The sequence below is a fragment of the Platalea leucorodia genome, assembly GCF_965183815.1.
Source record: "Platalea leucorodia genome assembly, chromosome: 22".
Lineage (NCBI taxonomy): Eukaryota > Metazoa > Chordata > Aves > Pelecaniformes > Threskiornithidae > Platalea > Platalea leucorodia.
Genome location: NC_138844.1, coordinates 289,818 through 311,594, shown reverse-complemented (window position 1 = coordinate 311,594; position 21,777 = coordinate 289,818). Strand labels below are relative to the sequence as shown.

General features: G+C 48.5%; 1 protein-coding gene across 1 annotated transcript; it reads right to left on the bottom strand.

Annotated features, from left to right (window-relative positions):
* Positions 1-1,783: 1,783 nt before the first annotated feature.
* On the bottom strand, positions 1,784-7,154 carry SDR39U1 (short chain dehydrogenase/reductase family 39U member 1). The gene is made up of 6 exons (XM_082331994.1): positions 7,138-7,154; positions 6,497-6,603; positions 6,079-6,161; positions 5,313-5,434; positions 4,475-4,618; positions 1,784-4,247 (listed from the first exon to the last, which is right to left on the bottom strand). Exons 1-6 carry the CDS (start codon positions 7,151-7,153, stop codon positions 3,832-3,834), a joined length of 888 nt encoding a protein of 295 aa, XP_082188120.1. The 5' UTR covers position 7,154; the 3' UTR covers positions 1,784-3,831.
* Positions 7,155-21,777: the final 14,623 nt, after the last annotated feature.

Here is a 21,777-nt window from a genome sequence, read left to right as displayed (position 1 = left end):
TCTGATCAGGGACCTCCTCAAATGGGATGGTAAGACAAACCTGACAAAACAAACATGGAGACAATGACAAGAAACGAACCTCACCGCTCACACTAATTGATGGGCTATCAAGAAACCACAGGTGTCGCTTCCAGGAAGATCAACATGGACTTCGTAACTGTTAACATTGTGAAACAGGGGAGATCCTGGATGCAGACACTGGCTGGCAGGGATGCGGGAATAGACAGAGCTTTACAAACCTATGAAGGATGTAGAGGGGAAGGGGAAATGGTGTGTTGGCAGAAAGAGGTGTAAAAGGGGCCGGTTGGGTATAAATTGCAGGTGAAATGGCTTTGGGAGTACAGAAAGAGGAACAATGTACATACCTGTCCACGCTAACCTTCACCAAATACCCGTGAATCATGAGGGCACATTAGCACGTTACCTAGTATGAAAAACCAGTATCCTGAAATATCATTACTACTGGCCTTGTTAGGTCCTTGTGATTTGTCTTACAAGTCATCCTTTGAAGAACCAGAACTTGAAAAGGAAATAACTGGATTGAATGATAGCTGCCCTTGACGGTAGCTTTTCTCCCCACCCCCACCCCCCCACGTACATAGTCTGCCAGTTTCAGTTGGGAGTGATGTGCGTGTCTCTGTCCGTGTGTTTCTGTGAACGTGTGTGCATGCATGGCGGGGGTGTTGAACCAACACATGCTCCCTATGTGCAGGTCTCAGGGAGGAGGGTGTGCATATGTGGTTGGAGACTACATTAGGGAATTTGGGAAGTACATGCTTGTCTTGGATTCCAGCTTCTGATTTACAATTCTTTAAGCTGTGAGAAGAGGCACTTGGGTTAGACTGGGAAATCTATAGGAGGGGTAGTCACAACATGCCCCTTAAATCTCAGAAAATTGTCCCAGTCAAGTCTGAGCCATGGTTCACTGAATGAAGGGGTACAGGAAGGGAAATGCCAACCTTAATTAGGAAAATGGCAATGTCTTACAATTTGTGAAAGAATGTGTAACATGGAGTAACATTACAAATGGTGCAGAACTACCACTGGTTCCAAAACCTAAGAATTAAGCCTGTCTGTCTCTGGTACTGCGATGTGACTCAGCAGTCAGCAGAGCTAACCCCGAAGCAGGTCACCAGCGCAGATCACTCAGCTCTGCCAGAATGAGACAAAAACTGCAGGATCCACCTGGCCACAGACATCCCATGACCTGGTGCCCAGAGAGACGCAGCTATCAAAGCCAAAGAAATGGACTTGCCTACATGAACTGCTGCACTTACAGAGGTGTCACTGATCTTAAGTGCTTCAACATGTTCATTTCTATTGCCTCTGATGGGGTGGCCAGCAACCGCAGCCCTTGCACACACACCACACACACACACACACACACCCCCCCCCGAAACTCCCATGGTTAATGCCCAGAGGAGTCAGGATCCTGCCCCCATGTGTGCAGCCCACAGGGAGGCCCCTTCAGGCTCTATGGGAGTGAGGAGTGTTGGAGCTTCTTCCGATATTACCGGTCAGTTGGGGGAGTGTCAGGGTACGCACACAGAGCGTGTCTCCTCTTTTAAAGCTAGCTATCTGGTCAAATGAGCCATAAGCAAGAACATACAGAGATAAACCCGACACATGATAGGGGAGGTTGTGACGAGAACAAATCTGATCAGTCACCCTAATCGGTAAGGATGTGTGGAGCAAGTCTGAGAACATTTATTTTTACCGTTGGCAAGATAAGGAAAGGGAGGGAGACAAACACAGAGAGTCATAAAATCTGACCAATTAGCATTAACAAAGACGATACCCAGAAACAAACCTCACACCAATTGATGAGGTCTCAAGAAGCTATAGGCAACCAGGACATTGCAACTGGTAACGATGCAGACCTGAGTGTCCAGGAGGTTGGCGGGACCATGCCAGCTGCTGAGGGAACGTGCAGGGGAAGGTGAGCTGGGAGCAACAAAGAAGAGGGTAGACAGAAAAGGGGTATAAAAGAGGCTGGTTAGGTATAAACCTGGGCGAGTCAGCACTGGTCTGGATGAGCTCTACACTTCACCACCACAGCCTGTCCTGTCTTCTTATTAAATCTTTTTAGAACTCTCTCTGTATAATCTCACTGTATCCCATGTATGTGTGCTGCAAGGACTAAGCACCAGCTACTGGGGGGATCAGCGTGAGTGGATTTGGTGCCAGCTACTGAAGTCAGACTGAGGGAGCAGGCACCCCTGGCCTCTGGTGTCAGCTGCTGGAGCCAGTTGGGTCTCACCTTACAGCCACTGCAGCGGTAACTCTGCATGTCCACAAAACCAGTTACTGAGCAGCCAACATGAGTGAGCGGAGGGGCTCCGCACCAGCAGCTGGAGTGGGACAGTAGCTCACAGCTTATGCGCCCAGTGCTGGGTGAGGCGAGTGTCTGTATCGCCCACAAACCGGGTGTGCATGGGGTGCGTGCGGGTATTCACCAGCAAACTTCAAGCTAGACCAGCTGAAGCGGGAGGCCTTGGGTCCAGGCATGGGTATCAGGCAGGCAAGGGGTCCATGCTGGTACCTCAGGGTACCTGCGAGTGTGGGGTGCCTTTGGGACTAGTGTATGAGTGCTGCATCTGTCATTTCTCCATACTAGCCGGTGAGTAGGGGACCGGTGGGATGGGTCATAGGGCTGGGGTCCAGGTAGGGGTGCTGGGCAGACACATGGGTCATGCTGTGCTTGAGGGACTGAGTGTACAGGTGCTTCTGAACCCTGAAGGTGTCACGTAAGTCTGCCAGCCCCAGAGCGGGAAGGGACATGGCTGGCTGTGCTTGTGTTCCATGGGTCCCATGTGTGGGTGCTGCTGACAGCAGTGTCTTGGCTGGTGCAGTCTGTGTGACCAGCCACATCAGTGCCGCCTGTCTGTGTGTCATTTGTCATGTGCGTGCACACGTGCCTCTGATAGGTGCTCAGCTTCAGGGTTGATTGAACCTGAAAACAGGAAAGCAGCAGCTGTGTCCCTCAGCTTGCACTACGTCACACCAAGATGAACCACCCAGTTTCTCCCCAGGACAAGCTCAGATGTAGCTTACCCAAGGCCACAAGAGCAGCCCAGAGGCAACAGTCCTACTGCCACCCTTGCCCCTACAGGCTGGCAAGGCAGTGTTCTCCTTCATCCCCACCACAGAATCATGGTTATGCAACCTTGGGTGCAACTCGGGCCTAGACTCGGCTGCAGGTTCTGACACAGCAACTTGGTACCAGCAGAGAGCCACCACAAGAAAGGAGATGGCAAAGTCTCCAAGCCATCCACATCCAGCACCCTGTGTGCACCCTCAAGATGGATCTTCTCCCACAACCACAAGTCCATTCCCTATGAGACCGAAAAAGGCAAAGCAGAAGAGCATAACTAGGTCTCTATGTGACCATGGGGGAAAGACATGGGGAAAAACAGGAAGAGGAACTTCCAGCAACATGGAGGAGAATTACAACACCTGAACACCTCTTTCCTGCTGCCACCCCCATCTCTCAGGGGAGGAGACATTACACCCTCCAGCTGCTCTGCAAGCAGCTCACACGCACACTGTGGAAAAGGGAAGATGGCAGATTCAGCAGTCAAAATCCCTAGAGGGGCTTGTGCCCTTCCCCAAAAGCACGTAATGTGGAGACTGCAGATGGCAACAAGAGGGATGACTTCTAAACTGGGGATGCACAAAGGGAGACAGAAAGGGAAAAGACTGCTCACCCTCTCTGTATGGGGTTGGAGAAGTGTCAACAAGGGGCAGGGCTACCCTCTTTCACCCAGGGGAAGGCATGTGAGCCAGGGAGATCACAAAACCAGGGCCCAACCCAGCTCAACCAAGGAGCCCTCAAGCCACAACGTCCTTCAGAGCTCCAGACAGGTCAGGGAAGATGAAACGGTAGCCGCTCTCCAAGGTGTGTTTTGGCACCACCCTTTGGCCCTCCAACAGCATGACGGCCCGCTCTGCCCCAAAGACAGCCCGCACAGCCCAAGCAGGCACTGGCAGCAGGGCTGGGCGCCCCAGGGCTGCAGCAAGCTCCTGAGCAAAGGTGCCGTTGGAGGTGGCATGGGAGGATGGGGAGACACCGTTGAGGACACCTTGCAGGCATTCATTCTCCAGGGCATGACACACGATCCCGGCTAGGTCCTGAATGTGGATCCATGGGAAGGGCTGCAGCCCAGAGCCCAAGGGGCCTCCTAGTCCGAGACGGAAAGGCCAGATCATCTGCGAGATTGCACCACCATCTCGGCCCAACACTACCCCTGTGGGGAGAACAGAGTGAGACCAGGAACACCCCCCCGCCCCACAAAGAACAAAAGACCCCTTCACCCTCAGACCTACAACCAGGAGGCAATCCTTAGAGGGCTGGACTGAAACAGCACCCCAACAAAGAAAGGCACAAGACCTCATGTCCTTCTCCCTCTTCTTCCCCTTCTTGCCCCAGCACCAAAGCAGAGCCACCCTGAACAGGCATGATGCCCCATCTCACCAGATCTCACCACAACACCACGAGCTGGGCTCCCAGGGATAAGAGCTGCAGCCTCCCAGGAGCTCACCAGGCGCGAGAAGAAGTCAAAATCCCCCCCCGGACTGTCCTCAGTATACTGAGCTGTGGGGCTAGGGCGGTAATAGCCTGTGGGTGTAACAGCAGACAGGAGGTCAGGGTTGAATTATGACACCAGCCACCCCCACCCCCCCACCCCCCAAAAAAAACCCTCTTTCTTGCCTCCAGGAGCCCAGAACTCGATCACTCCGTCAGGGACATTCTCATATGAACAGCAGAGGATCTCTCTGATGGCAATGCTGACAAGTTTTGGAACTACCAATGTGCTCTGCAAGTTTAGCGCGATGCACTAACACTCAGGTTGAGCGGGCAGCCCCAAGAACCAAATATACCAGCAAGGAACACACTGAGCTGGCTGCATAGAAAGGCGCTTGTTCTAAAACTGAGCATCACAGATGCTGAACTGTGGCTGCTTTAAAGACTGTAACAAGCAGAAACTCAAAGTTGGAGATATGCAGGGGGATTCAGCTGAGGCCCTGCTTAGACAAACTGGTTCTACAGCATGCCTAAAGGCTTTCACAGGAAAATGGAAATAAGGTCCTGCCCTAATGACAGGGACCCAAATTCCCTAATGACAGGGATCCAAATTCCTCTCTAGGAGTACCAAAAAGCAGATCAAGGCTTGCCTAAACACAGTGACACTGATCGCAATAAAGCTGGCATTTCAAGGCAAGACATGCATCCCCCCAGAAGTCTGTTTCTGTCTGGAGGTATACCTCTCCAGGTCAGCATGAGTCATGCCTTGCCTGGGCCCAACCAATACCTACGCCGGTGACGAGGACCCAAGCACGGGGTGGCTGTTCAGCATCGGCAATGGCTTTGGCCAAGGTCTTGGTGGTCTCAACCCGGCTGCTGATGACTTCCTTGCAGAAGGCATCACCCCATCTGGGAAAGGGAGAGCCACCGATTATACTCCGTGCAAGGACATCCCAGGAAACAACAGCACCAAGGGGCGCCCTGGCAGACACCTGCTCACAAGCACAGGAGAGGTCACATGAATTCCACCCCCCCCACCCCAGAGCAGGGGGAGGACGTGGGATCTTACTACCTAAATGCATGGGGACTTTGGGAGACGGTGGCTCTCCACTTCCCACAGAAGGCTGTGGGTTTTGGACTGCCCTAGGACAAAGGCAGCAGAGGAGCTGGACACCAAAGCTGGGTGCGGTGAATTTTTCCCAAGCATGCAGTGGAGGCATTTCCAAAAACACCCTCACAGAAGTCAAACTTTGGTTCTGATTTTGCGTTATCTAAACGTAGGCATCCAGTGTCATTTTGGAAATGTGGAACTGCTTTGCCTGGCCTCCAATTGTCAATCCAGAAGGGAAGCTGTCTTGCAAAGGTCTTCCAGAACTTAACAGGCCCACAGAAATATTTTTGGATACCTGAGGACCCAGATGTCAACAGTTAGGTAACCCAAGTGCTTTCTGGACACCCTGTTTCCTCCCCAGGAATCCCCTCCACGTTCTCCGACAACACTGGGCTGTCTTGCCTTCACCCAGTCCAAACAGCACTATGGGCGATCAAGTTACCTGCGGAAAGGGTTGAGGACATTTTTACCAGCCAAGTTCACCACGGCGTCACACAGGGGCAATCCACAGCGGGACAACTCTTCCTAGACAGGGGTAATAGAGACATCACACACCCAGCCTCCTCTCTGCTCAAGCCTTCTCAACAACCAAGCAGGGTGGGCTCCTAAGAACTCCAGCCAGTTCCTTCCTGACACTGCCCAGAGCACAAGCATGAATGGAGAAGGTTTTACTCCTTGGAACTACAGCAGTACCCATGCTAATGACTATGACCCACAGAGGACCCAGGAGCCCAAGAGTACATCCACAGGAGCCAGATTCCCTGCTGCAGATTCCCTGTATGCCATGGCAGGCCAGGGCAAGCAGGCTTGCTCCTCAGCTCTGACATGTTCTCCCTCCCGTGACAGCTCTCAACTCCTACCCAGCTGATTCGATCCTTGCCCCCTTGTCGAGAGACATAGGTCACTTCATGCCCACGGCTCCGCAGCAACTGCGTCAGGGCTCTGCCCACAAAGCCAGTCCCACCACCTAGGAGAAAGACAGGACATTACAGATTTGCTACCCAGACTGGCATCCCAAGGCCTGCACAGGCGTCCCCATTACCATGGCCAGCTTCCTGGCGTGCATGACTCTGGGCCCAGACTCCGCTGCCCCCAGCTCCCCCGCAGCCCTGAGGGCCTTCACTCCCCGTGTCCGGGCGCCACGCACCACATCCTAGCCCCGGGGGGCAGGGGAGGGGGGGGCTGCCTCCAACCTCTGCCCGCAGCACCCTCACTCCAGGCCTGCACCCCCGTCCCCAAAACTTCGTCCCCCTCACAGAGCCCCCGCACGCAGATGTCGTGCGCAGCGCCCTGGGGCCGCCGCTCAGGACCAGCTCCCTCCGCCGGGCGGCCTCCCGCGCCCACCCCGCTCCCGGCAGCGGCCTGGCTGAAGCCTCCCCCACCCGCACCAACGCCCCTGAGCGACAAGGCGCACCGCCGCGGCCTGCCGCGGCCTCAGGCACCGGCCCCCCCAGCACCGCCCGGCCCGGCCCGGCCCGGCCCGGCCCGGCCCCGCACTCACCCACCAGCACCCGCATGGCTGCGCCGGCTGCGCATGCGCCAGGCAGCGCCGATTGCGCATGCGCCCCGCCCCCTCCGCGCGCGAACCGCCTTCCTCCTTAAAGGGCCAGCGCAGAGGAGGCGGTGCAGGGGCTGCGGCGGGCGTGGGCGGCAGCTTAGAAACGTGCTGGAAAACCGGCCCGAAACGAAGCGGGGGAAGCAGGGGCATGAGCAAAGGCCGAGGAGCTGCACGGCGGAGCGAGAACCCACTGGGCGAATGCAGGCGAGGACCGGGGTGTGCAGCTCCTGATGAAAACACTGAAGGAGACATGGGTCGCCTGCTGCAGGGAGAGGCGAGAAAACAACTCGGAGGAATTTAAGTCAGTCAGTTAATCTGAGCTGAAATAAATGCCACTGAAGTGTTTTTTAATGTTTCTAATCCAAAATGAAGAGTTCTGTGGTTGGGAATTAGGCTGGGATTGTTCTCGCCGACCCTAAGCCTCTGCTCCCTCCGGACACCTTCTGGCACACCTCCCCAGGGTCATTGAAAAGAAATTATTTCAAGGGTGTAATTCTGCCACTGGACTTTACCTGTCTCTTCTGAGATGGCATGAAACGCACATTGAAAGACAAGACTTCCCACCCGCAGGCAGCGGGGGCAGCCTTTGCTTCACAGAAAGCTGCCCATCTGCTGTTGTCGCGTGTCCTAGGAAGAGCAGAGGGTGACACCAGGTGTAGGCAGGACCTCTACGCATTGGTGGCTGTTGTGAAGCAGGGACAAATGCTGAAGATATTTCTACCCACCTATCTACAGTTCAGTCCACCTAGTCATCCATCCTTGTCTGCACAGACACCCGTAGCCTGTCTGTCCATCTGTCCTCCTTCCCCCATACCCTGCTCTGTGTGTTCTTATCCCCCCTGCCACCAGCCGTATAAAAGTGTTTGGCAAGTCCTGTGGTTAAGCAAGGAAGGAACTGGCTTTCTAGGAGGAGCTGGCTGGAAATCTAAGAGACTGGGAATTAGTTGCAGAGGAAGAGGCATCCCTGTAGTTGATAGGATGAAAGGTGAAGATGAACAGCTGGTTTCTGCATGGCATGTGCTGGCAGGCGGCTGGGTGAGCTGGAGCTGCCCTCCGTACACAGTGTGGTCTGCTCAGCCTCTGTCTGCTGGATGGGTCGTGGTGGTGATGTCAGCTGGAGGTGCTGGCAGGCTGTACATGGATTTTCCTTTTAACTCCTCCATAAAGGGCAGATGGCTGTACCTGGGTGCAGTCTAATAGGTCCTTCATTGCAAACTGTCAAAAAAAGGCAGTTGTAAGGGACCTTTGGATGTGTCTCAAACTTGTGTTTTCCTCCCACCTCCCTCTGTCTCATGGTGTTTCACTGGATAGAACTTCTAGAAAGACAAAATCCAGCATGCCCTTTCTCACTTCCTCCTCACAGCCTCACTGGATCCATCTAACAAGATGTGATGAGGAAAGAAACATGCCAGCAGTCAGTCCCAACCCATAACAGAGCCCCAGTGCCAGCACCTGAGGTAGCCCCGTGTCCCGATCCAGTGTTGGGGGAGGTTTCGATACGATCCCAAGGACGAGATTAAGACGCAAAAACGAGGTCAGATGCCATACAGCCCTTTCAACTTTATTCTCTCAAACCACGGGACAGCGATAGGACAGAGAGAAGGAGGAAGGGGCGAGTCAGAATGCCTGACCAAGCAGAGGAGGAGATGCGATAGGGATAGCTACCACCACCACCGATCCAGTGATGTTCTGTGGGTTCACGCCCCGTGCGGGCAAGTAGCCAATGTTCTCAGAGGGAAAGGGAGGAGTGAGGGCCAACCAGCAGCCCCCAGGGAGGAGCACTCAGTCCTTTTATAGCGGGGTTCGCCCATGCGCAGTGCCCGTTTTCGTACGTGCGGTATGTGTCGTCCATGCTACGCGTGGCGGTCTCCTTTCTCGCCAACCCGCGCGCAAGCGCAGTTTGGTCCGGCAACTCCTCCAAAAACGGGGTGTCAAGGTCAGGAAGTGGGGGGGTGAGGTAACAGTGATGTCAAGACAGACACAGTCCAAAGCAGTCCCTTATACTCCACCCCATGGCTCGACATTGCTGTCTTCGTGGTGGTGTGAAGGATAGAGATATATAGAGAGAAAGACAGAGGAGGTGCATAATAACTCTTATAACGATACTGAACTATGTACATGGCAAAAGGCAGGGCAAGATATGGCAGAAAATATATACAGCTTATTTTATATTAATGGAATGCTTAATAAACAAAACATTGCACAATGCAGATATCCTTCTTTCTAACACTCTTAGGTTTAACAATGTCTTATTTCATCAGGTGGATTTGGGGAATCAGGTGAAGGAGATGGACACTCGTAGGGGCAGTTACAAAATATCAAGGAAGTGTGGCAGAATCTCAAACGTGGTCTTTTCTCATTGGCAAGGCAGGTGGCCAATAGCTCTAAAAAGGTTCAAATAATAGATACGATCGCCAACTTTGGTTGGTGGATGGCGCAAATTTGTTTTATGCCGTCAAGTGAGACAGTGGATACAAGTTGCATGTTAGACACCACATGTTGGATCAGTTGGATAAAACAGGGAATAATACATGGTAAAAACAGTAGGGTAGCAAATGCACATAGTAGGTAGGGTATAAGTTGTTTTACCCAGAGTGCTCCTGGTAACCAGGACCATAGGTCGCCAATCCAGCCATTCCAGGTTTGCACAGGGACGTGGGCCAGTTTTCTAATGTCTTTAGTCAATTGGAGGACTACCTCGCCCACATCGTCTATTTCTAAACAGCAGTTAGAGACATTTAATTTCCCACATATCCCTCCCTCTTCAGCTAATAAATAATCTAAAACCATATGGTGTTGAAGGATTGCCGTGCGCATTTGTTGAGACTGTTGAGTTAAAAGATCTATAGTGTTAGCAGTTTTATTGGTGATGATTTCCAAAACTGCTTGCGATCGGATTATGCAGTTTAAATTATAGATTGGTTCCCTTGCCCCTGATAGCGGCTCATTGGGGTTCGAGGTAGCAGGTCCGTAGTGTTGAATTATTCTTTCGGGAGGCCATTCGTTTTCCCCGCATTTTTGCGTTCCGCCTGTGTTAACTTCAACAGCTCGTTTGCTGTGGGCAGTCTTTCCGTCTCCCAAGTTGTCATACAATCTTATTCCCAATTGAGAACTGTCTGTGTCTGGAAGAAGGAAGAATATAGGTCAGATAATCCCCACACAGCAGACCCCTGACCAATGTGCTGGCAGCTGTTTGTAGGTGGTATGTTCACAGATCCAATAATGACCCTTCTTGGCTTTAGTGCCGGTGGCAAATGGCCCCGCTGCGCTCTTTGGGAATTGGAAATACATTATATTGTCATCGCCCAGTGGGCTAAAAAAGGTGGTTTTGTTATTATTTGTTCAGCTGGTGCAATACCAGGCACCAAAATTGTTCTTCCATTCACAAGTTTGATTATAGATGTGGTCCCCCGATCATTGGAAAATTAATGTTTTGTTCTTGTTTGACCAATATCCTTTAAACCCTCGGCTGTGCCTGGCATTATCCAGCCACATCCATATGTGGACTCCCCTGTTTTTGTCTACCAACTTATTTGTAAGTGTTCATTGACATTTGCTTTCCCCCACATAAACCTCTCCCCCTGGCTGCGATTTAGACAGTATCACCCCACAGTAGGAAACTGAATTGGCCATGTTCTGCTATCATCCCAAGTGATGTTGGCAGTTTCGCTGTAGTTGCCTACAATTTGTGCTGGTGTGAGGGGTGTAGAGGTCCATGGCCAGCTTGGCAGCTCTAGAGGTCCCCCACAAACCCAGCAGTGGCTCAGGTTAAAGGCTTGACTCACAGCTTTTGCTAATAATACAAATTCATTATCTTTAAAAGGATCATATGGATCGGGAGGAGGTGGGGGAATCAGTTTCCTATCGCCCTTATACACGAGTCCCCAAAATAGTATAATTAAAAATGGCATATACCTTCTAAATTATGTTAAAACCGGCGTCTGCTTCACCTCTTCTGGGGGCGTGTCTGGGTCGGTCGCTCCCCCCCCCCCCCCCCCCGAAAATAAAACAGAAGATAAACTCGCTTCTCGGGTTAGATAGAGGGAGCCATTCATTTAGTGCGGGTCTTATGAGTTTTCCCCTTTTTTGGTTAACATTCAGGGAGCCAAAGTTCCCCCAGGGACTAAGGGCGAGGAGAATGGTCGCCCAAAGCAATTTCTTCGATGGTATGCTATGCATCCTAGGAAGATTAAAAAGCTAATGAACATCAGTATTATACAAAAAATCAGAATCCACATGAGGGTTCCTCGGTTGTGGTTCAGGGTACTATTACCCTTCCTTTTCCAAGGTCCACCTACGAAAAAAGAAGGGAAAACATCCTCGGTTCGCTCAGGGAACCAGAGGAAAAAGTTACTATTAAAAAGATGGGACAATCCATCGTGTGTTGATTTTGTGCTCCTTTCCTTCGCCCTCCAGGTATATCTGTTCAACGGGATTTCAACCACTAATGGGATGTTTCCCACAGTGGGAAGGTCCACTAAAACAGGTTGGCCAGGAAGATGGGATGAGTTTTTGGGGTAATCGGGACTATGTGGGGCCAGTATGGTCGTGGGAGCTTTTGGACAAAAGGCTGTGATTTTTGGACACCCATTTGTTCTGCCACAGTTGTTAACGCTGGTCACTGCATCCCACACCCGCTCAGCCCACCCCGGCTTGTGTGGTTTGAGCAATCGTTTTAATAGGCCGTTTGTTCTTTCTACAATTCCGTTTGCTTGTGGGTAATATGGAGTGTGGAACACCCACAAAATTTCGTCTTGGGCTGCCCACTCTCGGACCACCTTGGCTGTGAAATGTGACCTGTTGTCTGATAGAATTGATTGTGGTTTGGGGAAGATTCCAAACCATTCTTCTCAAATATTTAAGGAGATGAATTCTCCCAAAAAGAAATTTGTAAAAGTTTTGATTACAGTATGGTGATGGGTTTACAATAATAAGAAAGCTACTGTTTAATCCAATAAGGAGAGGCAGGAGAAAAAGTGATATTGGGAAGGAAAAAGCAGGCAGGCTTTTGCTAATGACCTCATCCAACAGAATGGTGATTAAACTTCAGGACAACCAAGAAACAAGCTGATTCTTCAGTTCTTCAGATCACATTGACCTCATCTAACTTTAGGTATCCCAGAGTTAAGAATCTAGGTGACAAGAATCCTCTAGATTCCATCTAGGTGGGACGGAAAATGTTAAAGGAGCAGCAGCCGCCCGAGCATTCACACACCATCCCGGGAGTCGCACACCCCACCCGAGACTTTAACTGCTAGGACCGGAGTCCCTTTGCAGTGGGCAGCTCCATTGAGCTGACGGGTGCCCCTTTTCGACCCCTCGCTCACACACACACACTCACCCTTGGGCGCTTCCTCTCCCTTCAGGCTCGACCCTAGGTTTTCCTGAAGCAGAGTCTCCAACATGGCATACGCCAGGTGAATTTCTTGAGTGGTACAGCGGTGAAGAGCAGCTCGAGCTGGGTGCCTCTGGAGAGTGACCCCGAACAGAGATGCCTGGGCAATTATACCCTTACAGTCTAAGTTCCCCTCCCCTCATGCGATGGTTGGGTCCAATAGTAATATTTGGGTCTGGGGTTCTTGTTCCTCATTGGATCCCTTCCCTGTCTCCAGGCAGGACATTCCTTTTCTTATCTTGAAGAGTTGCAGCTTCTGCCGATGGTTTTGGCTACCTTACCTTCCTGGTTTGCTCCGGTTTCAGGGCCTTCCCTCATGTAGCTAGGTAGGAGTTCAGCATACGGTCAGCGTATCTGGGTGAAAGTTCACAGCTTGCAGTCTAAGGCTTCAACAGGTCTTTGGATTCTTATTTGAGCTAAAAAGTGACTTCTACAACAGAAAATAACAGACACCTCGGGATTGTCTTCGCATCTGAATATATTTGTAAAAGAGCTTATTTGTATCATCTCTTTAACACACCTGTCTCCATTGATCGCAGAGGGAGTCCAGTTAACCTGTTCAAAGGCCAATCTTGTATATGGATAGATTTAAAGAGGTGAATCCAATACTCTAGTTCCTCAATCACACATCCTTTACAAATGATTAGTTGACAAGTTGATATACAGTAATCTGGGAAAAGTAAATAGATTTATCTGACCTGAAACACAGGACAGAAGACCTTCAGGAGCTGAAACACACTTAATGGTATTGTCTGTACTGTTTTCCATGTCTTGGAATACCCAAGAAAACCAGACATAGCTGGTAAGTGTAACATAGGATTAATGCTAGGTCCGTGCCCTTCTGGAATGGCAATATATAGATTCCCCATCCTAGGTTATAGCCCTACATTCCCTAAGCAGTCAACAGAGGGACAGAGTCACTTACAGGGAACAATTAAGTCCATCTTAAAATAGACTTCTACATTTCTCCAGCTCCCTTCACTGGCTATATAAGCTTACATGGTTATCCATATTTAGATTTATACACTGGAGGACTCTCAGCATGCCACGTACATGATAATTCTATTAAGAGTGACATAAAGATCACTAATGGTGGCCAGCATTTGAAGGAAGAAATCTAATCCGTCTTATCACAAATTAATTGACAAAATTCTCGTAAATATAATGAGAAAGCAGCAAAGGGGAATGTATGCATGATTGAGCATTCAGAATTCAGGACTTTTCAGCTTCCCATGCCCTGCCACGTGCACAAGAAGCTGGGAGGGGGCACAGCCAGGACAGCTGACCCAGACTGGCCAAAGGGCTATTCCAAACCATATGACGTCATGCTCAGCATATAAGCTGGGGGGAGTTGGCCAGGGGGCAGTGACCACTGCTTGGGTAATGAGCAGTTGCATTGTGCATCACTTATTTTTGTATATTCTTTTATCATTATTATTTTTTTCCCTTTCCTTTTCTGTCCTAATAAATTGTCTTTATCTCAACCCACAAATTTTACTTTTTTTTTCCTTTTTTTTTCCGATTCTCCCCCCCCATCCCACTGGAGTGGCAGCCCTTCTTATTATTCTTTGCATTCCTTTCCAAATTCAGCTCCAAATGTGCCTTAGGTTTCCTGATCCCATCCCTACACATCTGGGCAGTGTCCACATGTTCTTCCCAGGATATATGTCCCTGGTTCCACTGCCTGTTCATCTCCCTCTTAATGCTGATCTCCTCCTGCCTTCCTTGCCTGATTTCTTACACGTGGGAATCAAGAGCTCTTGTGCTCTAAGAAAAATGTCCTTTTAGAGCTGCCAGCTCTGTTTTGCTCCTTTGTCCATGATGGTAGTTTTCCAGGGGGGTCCCATCCACTAATTATTTAAACATCTGAAAGTTTGCTCTCCTAAAATTCAGCATCCTGACTCTACTCTTCACCTGGCTCATATCCCTCAAGAATGTGAATTCCACCAGGGCATGATCACTGCATCCCAGGGTGCCACCAGTCTTGACATCTCTAATTATTTCTTCCGTGTTGGTGAGTAACAGGTCCAGTAACACCGCTCCTCTGGTCGGGCTGTCTGTCACCTGGATTAAGAAATTATCCTCCAGGCATTCCAAGAGTCTCCTGGACTGCTTACAGCTTGCTGCTCTGCTTTTCCAGCAGATGTCAGGGTGACTGAAGTCTCCCAACAGGATCAGAGATTGTGAGCATGATGCTTTCTGTAGTTGAAGTAAGAATGCTTCGTCAACAGGCTCCCCTCAGTCAGGCAGCCTGTAGTAAACACCAGCCATGAGGCTTGGCCCCTAATTTTTACCCACAAGCTCTCAACCTGTTCATCACTGATTTTGAAAGACAACTCTATGCAGTCAATAGATTTTTTTATGTAGAGGGTGTCTCCACTGCCCAATCCAATAAGCACTGAATCTGCCTGTCCCTTCTTCTGTACAGCTGGGGATTCAGTCTCTTGTAACTGCAGGGTCTTGGAGAAGAACCTGTCAGCTGCTTTTTTTTCATGTCTGGTGTTACATAGCCTGTTGACCTCCCACAACTCCTTGATTTGGTGGCACAGATCCCCAACCACTGTACGCTTCCTACAGACAAGGACATCATCTCCCCTGCACCAGCCTCGGAGAGAGGCACCAAGAATTCTCTGTAGCCTGATACCTGGAGAGCTGCATCCTCCCTTGAGAGCTTGGTCTGAGTTGAGACTTCCACTGTTCCAAGGTGTACTGTTTTTTCCTGGGAGAGAGTTAATTTTCTTCATAGTAGCTCATATAGTGCCATATTTTGGATTTGTGGCCAAAACATTGTTGATATAACACACCAATGTTTTAGCTATTGCTGAGCAGTGCTTCCACAGCGTCAAGGCCTTTTCTGCTTCTCACACTGCCCCTGAAGTGAGTAGGCTGTGGGTCCATAATAGGTTGGGAGGGGACACAGCTGGGACAGCTGACCCCAACTGACCAAAGGCATGTTCTATACCATATGAATTCATGCTCAGCAATAAAAGTAGGGGGAAAGAAGGAGGAAGAGGGGACACGGACACTTGGAGTTATGGAGAGAGGACTTACATTCTCAGAAGGTTTGTGTTTGTGTAATACTTGGCTGTGTTCTCTCCTTCCCTAAGAGCACTTAGGGACCCCTGTTGAATAGGTAATCAATTATTTGTTTCAGATTATCTAACTACATCATTATTAGTGGATATAAAAAACCAAACCAATTGGAAGATAATCCTCTTCACAGTATATTTGAAGGATTTTCTTGACATAATTTCAAAGCAATCATCTTCAGATCAATGCTTTAAAACCAGTCTACGTGGGTAGCCAAATCACAGTATCAGAGGAGCTACATACCTTGCAAAATATAATATTTCAACGGAAAGCTCACTAAGGAGTACTGAAATGCTATGGTTTTCACTTTACATATGAAAAACTGAAATAAGGGGAGAAATAGGTTAGGTGATCATTGGTGTATAAATGCTTTAATATACTGTAATAGGAATAAAACTGGGCTTGACACTGTACCGATTTTGGCTGGGATAGAGTTAAATTTCTTCATAGTGGCTTGTATGGGGCTATGTTTTGGATTTGTGCTGAAAACAGTGTTGAAAACATGGGGATGTTTTAGTTATTGCTGATCAGTGCTTGTACAGCATCAAGGCCTTTTCTGCTTCTCACACTGCCCCTGAAGTGAGTAGGCTGGGGGTTGGCAAGAAGCTGGGAGGGGACACAGCTGGGACAGCTGACCCCAACTGACCAAGGGGATATCCCATACCATATGAATTCACGCTCAGCAATAAAAGCTGGGGGAAAGAAGGAGGAAGGGGGGACACGGACGCTTGGAGTTATGGTGTTTGCCTTCCCAAGTAACAGTTACACATGACGAAGGTCCGGTTTCCAGGAGATAGGTAAGCATCTGCCTGCTGATCAGAAGTAGTGAATGGATTCCTTATTTTGCTTTGCTTGTGTGCACAGCTTTTGCTTTACATATTAAACTGTCTTTATCTCAACCGAGTTCTCTCACTTTTACCCTTCTGATTCTTTCCCCCATCCTGCTAATGGGGGAGTGAGTGAGCAGCTGTTTGGGGCTTAGCTGCCTACTGGGGTTAAACCACAACACAAGGGTAGTTGCTCCAGTTTGTGCTGGGGACCGTGCCCTGCAGCACATCACCACCGTTCTTGAGCACATGTACATGTCACTCAGCAGAATTTCTGGCCCCCTTCGGTGTGCAAACTGCCGTCTGTTGAATGCTGTCTGTCAGGGTGATAAAGTTTTTCCTTATATCTGCCTGGAGTTTCCTATGTTGCAACTTGTGTCTGATGCTTCTCATCTTAACTATGTACCATTAGGTAGAAGACAGGAAAATTATCAACCCTTCACTATCTCTTCTTAAAGGATGAAGAAATCCAGCTGTCAACCTTTCCTTGTACATCACATACTTCAGATCCCTAACTATCTTTGTGGCCCTCCAGTAGACTCCTTCCAGGATGTCAGTGACTTTCTTGTTCTGGAGAGCCTGAATCTGGACACACTACTGCAGATAAGGTCTCACAAGTGCAGAGTATAGAGGAAGAATCACTGCAAAGCTGTTTTCTACCTATTGGCCCACAGCCTGTCTGGTTATGTGAATTTAATGCTTACATTTACCTTCACTGAACTTAATGAATTTGCCCTTGTTGAATGTCATGAGGTTCCTCTCAGCTCATTTGTCCAGGCTTTCAAAGTCTTTTTGAACAGCTGTCATGTCCTCCTGAGTATTGACCTCTCTCTCTAATTTGGTATCATGCATGAACTTTTTGAGAGTACATGCTATCCCTTCAACTGGATCAGTGATAAGGATGTTTAATAGTGTTGACCGGAGTTTTCATGACTGTGGGATGTCAGTGGTGACTGGCCTTCATGTGAGCATTATACCACTGATCATAATGTTTTCAGTCTGACAGTCCAGCTAGTTTTCCACCCATCTCATTGTCCTTTTATTCAGCTCATGCTCCACCAGTATGGCTATAAATATAATTTAGAGGACCATCTCAAAGGCTACAGTCAAGGAAATCCATATCCACTGTTCTCTGCTTGTCCACAGTCATGTCCTCATAGAAGGCACCCAGGTTGGTCAGGCACAATTTTTAATTGGATGGTTGTTTCCCTTCACGCTCATGTCCTTCATGGGCTTGTAAATAGCTTCTAGGAGAATTCACTCTATGACTATTGAGTTTAAAGTTGAGATTTAAAAGATCTGTATCTGGTTTTCATATTTTCCTTCCTCATAAATGAAGGAACACATGGATCAAGTGATTGCATTCAGACCTACAGCTGGTACAATCTGTAATGCCAGGCTGAATTGTTCTCTGTATTAATGTTTCTTTAAGAGAACCTGAAACACTTTACCACTTTATACTGTTTTCTGTTGGTTTTATTGTAGGCTTTTTTCTTCATTTACTTCTATTCCTTCTTTTCCTCCTTTGTAGGTCACTGTCAGTGCTATTGATCCTTTTTCCTCCACTGCTCCCAGGGACAGGAGACCACCACACGCACATAATTACAGGTTTGCTGGAAGCTGTTATCTTTGAATAAGAATTTTAAATATCAGTGAGTTGCAAAAGAGTTGTCTAGAGCCCAGGACAGAAAAGCTCTTTCTTTCTATGATGTTGCTGTTCTGTGTCACTGATTGAAGCTAGGTTAGGATTAGAGGGCAGACCAGTGTGGGAGACATTGTGGTTGGTGTCTGCTACAGACCACCCACACAAGTACATGAAGCCTTCATCAGTAAGCTGGAAGAAGACTGACATTTGCAGCTCCTGGTCTTCATGGGGGACTTGAGCCCAATATCTGCTGGAAGCAGCAGGGCGCAAGTTATTCAGGAGGTTTCTGAAATGCATTGATGCTAACTTCCTCACACAGGTGTTTGAGAAGATGTTGAGGCAAGGTGATCTGCTGGCCCACATACAAACAACGACAAAGTGGTTGGGAATGTTAAGGTCAGGGGCAGCCTTGACTGAAGTGACCATGAGATGGTGGAGGTCAGAAGCCTGAGACAAAGGAACAAGGCAAATAGCACGATCACAAGCTTGGTCTTTAGAAGAGCAGAATTTGCCTGTTCAGGCACTTGCTTGGAAGGATCCACTGGGAGACCATTCTGGAGAGAAGAGGGGTCCAAGAGAGCTTTTGATTTTCAAGGTTCACTTCCTCCAAGCTCGAGAGCAGTCTATCCTCATGTGCAGGAAGTCAAAGAAAGGTGGCAGGAAAGGAAGCATACAAGAAGGGGAAGCAGGGTCAGGTGTCCTGGGAGTAACATAGAGACACTGTCTGATGATGCAGGGTTTGGGTTAAGATAACAAAAATTATTCTGGAGCTGAGTCTGGAGATGCACAAGAAGGGCTTCTGCAGGTATATCAGCAGTAAAAGGAAGACTAGGGCAAATGTAGGCCTGCTGCTGAATGAATCAGGGGACCTGGCTACCAAGGACATGGAAAAGGTTAGGTGCTTAATGCCTTCTTCTCCTTGATCTTTATTGATAAGATTTGCCTTCAGGAATCCCAGGACCCTGAGACCCATGGGAAGTCTGGAGCAGTGAAGACTTACCCTCAGTGGAAGAAGATCATGTTAGGGAACATTAAACAAACTAGACCTGCAGAAGCCCATGGGATCTGATGGTATGTACCCATAAGTGCTGAGGGAGCTGGGCAGTGTCATTGCAAGGTCACTCAGTTGTCCTTGAAAGGTCATTATGGTCTGGGGAGGTTCCTCAGGACAGGAAGAATGCAAATGTCACTGTTGCCTTCAAGAAGGGCAAGAAGGAAGATCTGGGTAACTACAGGCCAGTCAGCCTTCCCCTCAACCCCTGGGAACGTGATTGGACAAACCCTCCTGGAAGCCATTTCCAACCATATGAAGGACAAGAAAGTGGTTGATAGTAGTCAGCATGGATGTATGAAAGGGGAATCATGCCTGACCAATCTGACAGACTTCCACAATGAAATGACTAGCTCTGTGGGTGAGGGGAGAGCAGTGCATGTTTTTTACCTTGACTTTAGCAAGGCTTTTGACACTGTATCCCATAATATCCTCATAGATATATTCATGGAGTGTGGGTTACATAAGTGGACAGTGAAGTGGATTGGAAACTGGCTGAACTGTCAGGTCTAAAAGGTTGTGATCAGAGGTGCAAATTCCAGATGGAGGCTAGTCACTAGTGGTGTGCCCCAGGGGTCAATACTGAAGTCAGTATTTTTTAATATATTCATTAATGACCTGGATGATGAGATAGAGTGCACTGGCAAAAAGTTTGCATATGATACAAAACTGTGAGAAGCGTTTGATAAACAAGATCTCAGAGGGACCTTGGCAGGCTGGGGAAATAAGCAGACAGGTATCTTATGAAGTTCAGCAAGGGGAAATGCAAAGTCCTGCACTTGGTTGTGTCCAGTCAATGAACCTCTACAATGGTAGAAGGGTCTGAGGAGATGGGGAAGGGATTTGTGCTTGTGGAGCTCCTGGAATAATGTAGGAAGTTACTAACCACAGCTGTTGCAAAGACAGCTGAACTTAACACAAAGGAGACCAGAGGCTAGCCTTCGTTCTAGGTAAGTGGTAAATCAGTTCAGTAGATTAGCCAGCTATATCAGTTGAGTAGATTAACCAGCTGTGTAACTCTTTGTCTCTGAGTTAATCAAAAGAGTGCATATGTCTTCCTAACTTAGCCAGGGGCAGGGTTACATGGTTGTCCTGGTTTCAGCTGGGATAGAGTTAATTTTCTTCTTAGTAGCTGGTAGAGTGCTGTGTTTTGGATTTAGGATGAGAATAATGTTGATAAGACACTGATGTTTTGGTTCTTGCTGAGTAGAGTTTACACTAGTCAAGGACTTTTTAGCGTCTTGTGCTCTGCCAGGTGCATAAGAAGCTGGGAGGGAGCATAGCTAGGACAGCTGACCCAGACTGGCCAAAGGGCTATTCCATACCATATGACATCATGCTCAGTATATAAACTGAGGAGAGCTGGCCGGAAAAAAAGGGGCGATTGCTGTTCAGGAACGGGCTGGGCATCGTCGGTGGGTGGTGAGAAATTGTGTCGTATATCACTTGCTTTACATTATTATTATTGTATTATATTATTATTATTACTACCATTCTATTTCATTTTACTTCAATTATTAAACTGTTATTATCTCAACCCACGAGTTTTTCTGACTTTCACCCTACCAATTTTCTCCCCTACCCCACGGGGGGGGGGGGGGGGGGGGGGAGTGAGCGAGCGGCTGTGTGGTGCATAGTTGCTGGCTGGGGTTAAACCACGACAATGGTTCAGCCCAACATAGTGTGTTAAAACTGGACAACAAATAAAAGGAACTTCCAAAAGAGCAATGGGCTTGAACTGATTTCAACCCATGTGTTTCCTCTTGTTCACTGGGTATGACCAGCATTGTGACAGTGAGCATATTACAGAGAATGGTAATAAAATTCATGTTGGCATTGTGATTCAACTGGCTACTCAATTGCTACTCTCTGCTATGTGCAGTTTATAATTGTATTGTGATTTAAGAACATTGCTGTGTCACGCTAAATCAAAATCCTGTGTAATGTCAGATAACTTCAGATAAGGCATTAAACTGTCCGTATGAGGAATATGTAAAAGACCATGGTCAGAGAGTTTTAGACTCTGACAGTGGGGAGGGATAATACCATTCACCGATACTTTATGGTGACCTGTTGTCTGGAAAGCACCTTTGCAAAAAGGGGCCTGTGTATGCACATGGACAACAAGTTTAAAACCAACGTAGCTTTGCAAAAAGAAGGCCCACAGCTTTTTCAACTGCATTAGAAAGAATATAGACAGCAGGTTGAGGGAGGTGATCCTTACACTCTGGTCAGTGCTTGTGAGAGCATATCTAGCATACTGTGTTCAGTTCTGGGCTCTGTGGCCCACAAAAAACATGGAAATACTGGAGCAAGTCCAGAGAAGGGCCACTAAGATGATTAAGCAATTGGAGTATCTTCCATATGAGGAAAGACTAGGAGAGCTGGGATTGTTTGACCTGGAGAAGAAAGGGGTCAGAGAGGAGTCTTATCAGTATGTATAAGTACCTGATGAGAGTGGTAAAGAAAATGGAGCCAGATGTTTCTCAGTGGTGCCCAGCAACAGGACAAGAGGCAATGGGAACAAATTGAAATGCAGGACATCATTCCTTTTAAACATAAGAATAATCTTTTT